Source organism: Sus scrofa, chromosome 13 (genome assembly GCF_000003025.6).
Source record: "Sus scrofa isolate TJ Tabasco breed Duroc chromosome 13, Sscrofa11.1, whole genome shotgun sequence".
Lineage (NCBI taxonomy): Eukaryota > Metazoa > Chordata > Mammalia > Artiodactyla > Suidae > Sus > Sus scrofa.
Window position 1 is genome coordinate 204,982,150 of NC_010455.5, and position 8,144 is coordinate 204,990,293.

Sequence of the window (8,144 nt, forward strand, 5' to 3'; positions counted from 1 at the left end):
TCCATGAGCAATTACTTAATTTTTTTCCCACTTATTTCTGCTACAGGCAATTGCTGAGAAAAGGATGTAATTGCACAGTAAAAAACAAAACAAAACAAAAAACCCTTGAAGAAAAAGGAAAGGAGGAGTTCCCACTGTGGTGCCATGGGATCAGCGACTTCCCTGGAGCACAGAGACACAGGTTCAATCCCTGACCCACCACAGTGGGTTAAGGATCTGAAGCTGCCACAACTGTGGCTGGGATCTGATCCCTGGCCTGGGAACGCCATATGCCTGGGGTAGCCAAAAAAAAAACAAAACAAAACAAAAAAAAAAAACATACATGCGTACATGCATGTGTACATAAAATGGAAAGAGCCATCAGTGAGCTGTAGAAGTTTTTAACTATCTTTTTATTTCCTTTGTTCTTTAAAATAGAAAGATGGTAGGTAGGCAGTTAGGTAGCTAGATAGATATATAATGATAGATAGATAGTAGAATGAAAAAAAAATACATAAGGAAATATAAGACAAAAAAAGTTGGGAAAAAATATTTACAACTCGTACTACAGAAAATATGCTCAGCACTAATATTTAAGAGCTGCCGAAAATCAGGGAAGAAAAAGTATTCAATGGGCTGGAGATATGAACAGCAATTCACAGGAAAAGAAATGCAAAGGGGCTTAAACCTACAAAAAGATACTCAGCTCATATTACGAGAAAAGTACATATTCTCAAACCTGCAAAAGAGGCGTTCCTGTTGTGGCTCAGCGGTAACAAGCTGACTAGTATGCATGATAATGCAGGGTTGATGCCTGGCCTCAGTGGGCTAAGGATTCTTACTTGCTGTGGCTGTGCTGTTCCCTAGCCTGGGAATTTCCATATGCCATGGGCGCAGCCCTAAAAAGCCAAAAAAAAAAAAAAAAAAAAGAAAGAAACACACACAGAGAAAGTGCTATTTTCTAGCTATCAGAATGACAAAAGAGTCAAAAGCTTAATCATTCTACTGCACAGACATTCTCACATGCCACTTATGGGGGTGCAAAATGGAACACCCCCCAAATACAGAGGGGCATTTGCCAGGATCTGCCAAACTTACATATTGAGCCAGTGATAAACAATAAATAGTAAGATGCTACGAATTTATCCCAAAGATACACTGGCAAAATTAGTACATGGTATCTGTGCATTGCAGCATGATTCAGAATAGCAAAGGACAGGAGGAAAAACAATTTTCCATCAATAAACTATGTCACATTCATATCTGGAGTTTTATGCAGGTGTAACAAGGAGGAAGGGAGTTTCCTGGTGGCTCAACTGTTTAAGGACCTGGTGTTGTCACTGCTGTGGCTCAGGTTCGATACGTGGCCCAGAGAACTTCCGCATGCGATGGATGCAGCCAAAAAAAGAAAGAACGGAAGGAAGGAAGGAAGGAAGGAAGGAAGGAAGAGTAAGGGGGTTAAGATATACTGCTGTAGAGTGCTCTCTATACGTATCAATAAGGAAACAAAGCAAGGTGCACACCAGTGTGTATAATATGCTATTTTTTATGTAAGCAAGGGGAATAAACACACACAGGTTTTTGTTTCTATTAAAAAACAATTGACAGAACGTTGTAAATCATTTATACTTTAATTTAAAAAAAATTTTTAAATAATGGAAAGAGGAGTTTCCCTGTGGCTTGGCAGGTTCAGGACCCAGCATTGTCACTGCAGTGGCTCAGGCAGCTGCTGTGGAGCAGGTTCAATCCCTGGCCCAGGAACATAGTGAGAAAGAAAGAAAGGAAGAAGAAAGGAAGGAAGAAAAAGAAAGGAAGAAAGAAAGGAAGAAGAAAGGAAGAAAGAAAGAAAGAAAGAAAGAAAGAAAGGGAAAGAAAAGGAAAGATAAACTACAACTTAATAACCTCTACCCATAGGGGGAATTGAATAACACAACAGCAGGTGAAGGGGACTGGGGTGAAAGCCAGGCTTGCAGGGAGGGGTGGGAGGTGGTTTTCAGAACACAGGTTCCCACAGGGAAAGTCATGGGCAGCCAATCAGGTTACTGCACCAGCGATAGTGCTGGATCCATCTGGTGCTGACTTGTATGCAGTTATAAGAGTCAAGTATTAAGTATTCAGGAATTTTGCAAGCTGGTTAAAGCACTGGCAACTTTTTATTGGTGGTGACCGAGGTGTTCCATTCCCAGGACCGGCTGGGATCCAGGAACTGGACAAGGGGTCAGATTGTCTGTTGGGGCGATTGCCCTCCCCTTCCTCCTCAGCCAGCTTAGATTTTTGTTATTTTGGATTGAGTGGGGTTGTGTATGTGTGTTTTTGTTTTTAGAGATTTTGAAGAGTATTTAAGTGATGTGCTGATAAATGGGCTTTCCCCAAAAGGTCATGATTTGCAGTGTTTGCCAATTTCCTTGATGAAAATGCTTTCGCCCCAGAAGGAAGAATCCTACGATCAAGACGCATGTGTGGACAAATAATTAGCCCAATCCTTCCACCCCAGCACTGACTTAGGCGACAGTGAACCAGGGAAGCAGAATACCACCCCCCCCCAACTTTTCAGGGATAGTGGAGCACAGAGGTCAAGTTGGCGGGGACACCTGAAGTCCTGAGACGGCTTCCTGTCAACGCGGGAAGGAAGATGTGAGTGGTTGGCTACACTCAGCTCAGAGTGGGTCCCCTGGGCGCAGAGACCAGCCTGATGGTCATGCTTGTATAATTGGGGATCATACAAGCCCTGGAGGTACAACGGGAATGGCTGTCCTTGGGGTTTCAAACACCCCCTACATTCAATTCACGTCTAGGCTTTGGAAGGAATTATCCTATTAAGAAAAGTGGAGGGGAAGCCTCTGTGGCTGCTCTCCCCTCCCTCCCTCTCCCATCCAGAGGCAAGATAGTGACTCCAAATCAGCCTTGCAGCCTGGGAGCAACGGCAGAAATCCATGCTGCCTTAAAGACCTGCAGGATGGAGGAGTGGTTTTCATAGCATCCCCCTTCACCAGAGCAGCCCCTGCAAAAGCCAGAAGGATCCCGGAAAGTGACCGTGGACTTAACTGCAAATTCAACAAGGGGTGGTTCCAGCTGCAGCTGCTGTGACAGATGTGGCATTTTGGCTGGAGCAGCCTAACCCAGCATTCAGTGCATGGTCAGCAGATAAATCGGAGTTGATTAAAATTTTTAAATTCTGGAGTTCCCACTGTGGCACAACGGGATCAGTGGTGTCTCTGCAGCCCCAGGATGTAGGTTCAATCCCTCCCATCACAGTGGGCTAAAGGATCCGGTGCTGCTGAAACTGCAGCTCAGATCTTGTCCCTGGTGGGGGAACTCCATGTGCTATGGGGCAGCCAAAAAAGAAAAAAAAAAAAATTCTATGTATTAAAGGACACTATCAAGAGAGTGAAAGGACAACGCAAAGAATGAGGGGAAATATTTGCACATCATGATTCTGATAAGGATCTAGTATCCAGAACACGGAAAGAACGCCTCTAAGTCAACAACTAAAAGACCAACAATCCAGGTTAAAATGGGCAATGCACTTTGATGGACGTGTCTCCAAAGAAGATACACAAAACACAGCTCACAAGCCCAGGAAAGGAAGCCCAAAGTCATTGGCCATCAGGGACACGCAAATCAAAGACGCCACTTCATAGCCACGAGAGTGGCTGTGATTTAAAACAAACAAACAGAAAGTGTGGATGAGCGTGGAAATTGAGATCCCGGCACCTTGGCGGCAGACACGTAAAATGGTGCAGCGGCGACGGAAAAGGGGCTCGTGAGTCCTCATGAGCTTCGCATGAGCGTTCCCTTGTAACTTGTCAGGTCCACTGTGGGTATATGCCCGAAAGACCTCAAAAGAGGATTCAAACAAAAGCTTGTACAAAAATGTTCATAGAGCATGACCCACATTAGCAAAAAGCCTAAAAGACCCGAATGTCCACGAATGATGAGTGCATAAATAAAACGGGCTCCGTCACATGGTGGAACATCATTCAGCCATAAAAAAGGGATGAAACGCTCATCCATGCTACAAAGTGGTTGAACCTCAAAAACATTAGAGTCTGACACAAAAGGCCACACATTGCGCGATTCCCTTTTTTTTTTGCTTTTTTTGGGGTGGGGTGGGGTGCACACGCAGCATATGGAGGTTCCCAGGCTAGGCGTCCAATCGGAGCTGTAGTTGCTGGCCTACACCACAGCCACAGCAACGCGGGATCCCAGCTGCGTCTGTGACCTTCACCACAGCTCATGGTAATGCTGGGTCCTTAACCCAATGAGCGAGGGCAGGGATCGAACCCGCAACCTCATCATTCCTAGTCGAATTCGTTTCTGCTGCGCCATGACGAGAACTGCTGAATTGAACACTTTGGTAAAAATGGTAAATTCTATTATTTATCATTTTACTGTTCACCTTTATATGATGTGATGCAAGTTTTTAAAAATATTCTTCTCCATTATGGTTTATTACAGAATCTTGAGTATAATCCCCTGGGCAATAAGTAGGACCCTGTTGTTTATCCATCTTCTATGTAACAGTTTGCATCTGCTAAACCCAAACTCCCATCTGCCCTCCTCCTTGGCAACTCCAGGTCTGTTCTCTATGACTGTGAGTCTGTTTCTATTTCATAAATGATTGATTTGTGTCATATTTTAGTTTCCACATATGAGCAATATCATATGGCGTTGGTCTGTTTCTGATGATCTCTAGATCCATCCATGGTGCTGCAAATGGCATTGCATCATTCTTTTTCATGGCTGAATAGTATTCCATTATGTATGTACCACACCTTTTTTATCCCCAAATGATAAATTTTATATTATGTGTTATTTCTCTCTTTCTCTCTGTCCTCCTGTCTCTCTCACACACACACACCCACACCCACACCCACACACCTGCTAAGGGTTTCTAAGAGTGAGGGTCCCCGGCTAAGCAGCACTGGGCATTACTAATGTTGCTAATCTTTGTCAATCTTACCGGTGGCACATTTAAGTTTTAATTTGAGAAACTTTATTAATGAGATCAAGTAGCTTTTCATATGTTTTTTGGAAATTTGAACGCATTGTGCATTTGATTCTTTTGTATTTTGTCCTGTTTTAGTTGTAAAGACTTTTACATTTTATATTGCAAATAATTTCTTGCAGCTTGATACCTTCGATTTGTGTACCAAAAAGATCCCTTTGGGGTCCTCACTGAAATTACATCAGGGATGGATCCATCTGGGGCCCGTGGGGACTCCACAACCCTGAGTTTCTTACCCACAACTCTCTCGGGTCCCAGTGGCTAGTGGTTGGGAGTTGATCGTACACCCAGCCCCTCCGTGGATATGACCTTCCCTCGGCAGAAACTTGTATCGTGTGTTCTCCATGCATTTTCTGGAGCCAAACAAAGAACAGATAGGAAAACATTCTTGCAACATACAAGTTTAATGAGTAAAAGCTAATTGCAGAAAACACAGCAGCCCTAATGTGTGTCTCGTGCAACCAGCTCCAAACATCAACAAGGAAGGGAGCGCGTGGGAGCGTCCTGCTGGGGCAACAAGCACACCCAGGAGCGGTATAAAAGCCCCAGCCCCAGCACCTCACACGCACACACTCACACTCATACACACTCACACGCTCCTCCAGCCCCACTGCCCCCACCATGGCCGCCTCCAACCTGTCTGTCTGCTCCAGTGACCTGAGCTACGGCAGCCGGGTCTGCCTGCCTGGTTCCTGTGACTCCTGCACCAGCTCCTCCTGGCAGTGGGACGACTGTCCGGAGAGCTGCTGTGAGCCCCCCTGCTGCGCCCCCAGCGGCTGCGCCCCAGCATCCTGCCTGACCCTCATCTGCACCCCAGCGAGCTGCGTGTCCAACCCCTGCCTGTCAGGCTGCACCAGCTCCTGCACCACCTCCTGCTGCCAGCAGTCTAGCTGCCAGCCGTCCTGCTGCACCTCCTCCCCCTGCCAGCAGGACTGCTGTGTGTCCCTCTGCTGCACACCTGTGTGCTGCAAGCCCGTGTGCTGTGAGGCCTCCCCCTGCTCAGACTCTTCCTACTGCCAGCCGTCCTGCTGCACCTCATCCCCCTGCCAGCAGGCCTGCTGTGTGCCCGTCTGCTGCAGGCCTGTCTGCTGCAGGCCCGTCTGCTGCAGGCCTGTCTGCTGCACACCTGTGTGTTGCACACCGGCGTGCTGCGAGGCCTCCCCCTGCTCGGCCTCCTCGTGCTGCCAGCCCAGCCCCTGCCCCTCGTCCTGCTGCAGACCCTCGTCCTCCGTGTCCCTCCTCTGCCGGCCCGTGTGCCGCCCTGCCTGCTGCGTGCCCGTTTCCTCCTGCTGTGCCCCTGCCTCCTCCTGCCAGCCCAGCTGCCGCCGCCCGGCCTCCTGCGTGTCTCTGCTCTGCCGTCCCGCGTGCTCCCGCCCCGCCTGCTTCTGACCCGCTGGACCGTCTACCCCTCCAAGCTGCTGTCCCATCCTGAGCACAAGTGTCCTCTCGGGAGCCCCTGGAGCCCCTCTGCTGGCACCAGGACCACCCCACATCAGTGGACACACAGTTGCTGCCTAGAAGGGATGTGAACACACTCCACCCCCCACCCCAGCCCTCAGTGAGGGGGACTTCAAGGCCCCCGGGACCCCCCTCGGCAGAGTTGGTTGCTCGTATCCCATGTAACCAAGGTCAGCTGCTCTCATCAATAAAATATTTGTTTCAGGAAATCCAGACCTGCGTCTACTTTGTCCTCCTCCCCCGAGCCCCTCGGTCACCCCAAATCTGGGCTGGCAGCAGCTGGGCAATACAGACAGATTCTCAAATCCAAGTGCAAAGCAGCTGAGAGACCTCAGGACCTAAAAGCAGGGGCCATCTTCATGCTCCGCGGCCCTTTCTACCCCAGGGTCCACCCTGCCCGCAGTGGACAGCCCTCCAAGGCCGCACAGGAGGCAGGTGTGGGCAGGAGGCAGGTGTGGGTACAGGAGGCAGGTGTGGGTACAGGAAGCAGGTGTGGGCAGGAGGCAGGTGTGGGTACAGGAAGCAGGTGTGGGCAGGAGGCAGGTGTGGGCACAGGAGGCAGGTGTGGGCAGGAGGCAGGTGTGGGTACATTAGGCTTGGACCCGGAGTGCACCTCATGCCTCCTGCTCACACCCACCCCCTGCCCGTGCAGGTGAGAGGTGACTCAGGGACCAGCAGAACCCCTGTTGGGATCTGGGGGTCCAGGACTAGCACTGTTGGAGAGAGGTGCCCACACAGAGGAGGGGTGTCTGTGTGCTGGTCTGCGTTCAAGTTCCTGTGGGACCCGAGGTGGGGGACGGGTCGGTTCAGACATCACTCGCTCTCCTCCAGGTTTCCAGGCCTGACTGAGGAGGCACAGAGCAAATAAGCCACCTGCTGAACAAACCCTCTGGTTAGTGGCAGGATGAGCCCGCCGTCTCAGTGGACCACCAGCACTAGAGTCAGGTGGACGGCAGGCAAACCAAGCAGGTTGGCATCCTCCACCCTGCTTGTGCCCCTGCTTCAGGAACAGATGATGCCGCCTGTAGGAGCAGGAGAGCAGGGGTGGCCAGGGAAGGTGGCACCAAGAACAGAAGGCACCTCCCAGGAGGTCCAGGAGCCCATAAGCCCTGCCCCCGCCCACCAACACCCCCAAGCCCTTAGCTCCACCTGGGGAAGAGGGGACAGAGCCAAACCCTAAGAGGATCTTTATCTCTATTTTATTTATTTATTTATTTACTTTTAGGGCTGCACCTACAGCACATGGACATGCCCAGGCCAGGGGTCAAACCCCAGCCTACACCACAGCCATGGCAATGCCTGATCCAAGCCACCTCTGCGACCTTGACCCACGAAGCGAGGCCAGGGATTGAACCCGCAACCTCATGGATACTCGTTGGGTTCATTTTCACTGCGCCACGACGGGAACTCCTTGGTGGACTTTCTTTAACACAAAGACCTAGGAATTCCCATCCTGGTGCAGTGGAAACGAATCTGCCTAGGAACCATGAGGTTGCGGGTTCGATCCCTGGCCTCACTCAGTGGGTTAATGATCCAGCATTGCTGTGAGCTGTGGTGTAGGTTGCAGACACGGCTCAAATCTGGCATTGCTGTGGCTGTGGCGTAGGCCGGCAGCTAGAGCTCCTATTCAACCCTTAGCCTGGGAACTGCCATACGCCATGAATGCAGCCCTAAAAAGCAAAGCAAAACAAACAAACAA

At 49.7% G+C, this 8,144-nt stretch overlaps 1 protein-coding gene across 1 annotated transcript; it reads left to right on the forward strand.

The window, feature by feature from the left end:
• Positions 5,513 to 6,654, forward strand: LOC100518807 (keratin-associated protein 10-12). Its single transcript, XM_013982603.2, has one exon. The coding sequence runs from the start codon at positions 5,609 to 5,611 to the stop codon at positions 6,374 to 6,376; it is 768 nt and encodes a 255-aa protein (XP_013838057.1). The 5' UTR covers positions 5,513 to 5,608; the 3' UTR covers positions 6,377 to 6,654.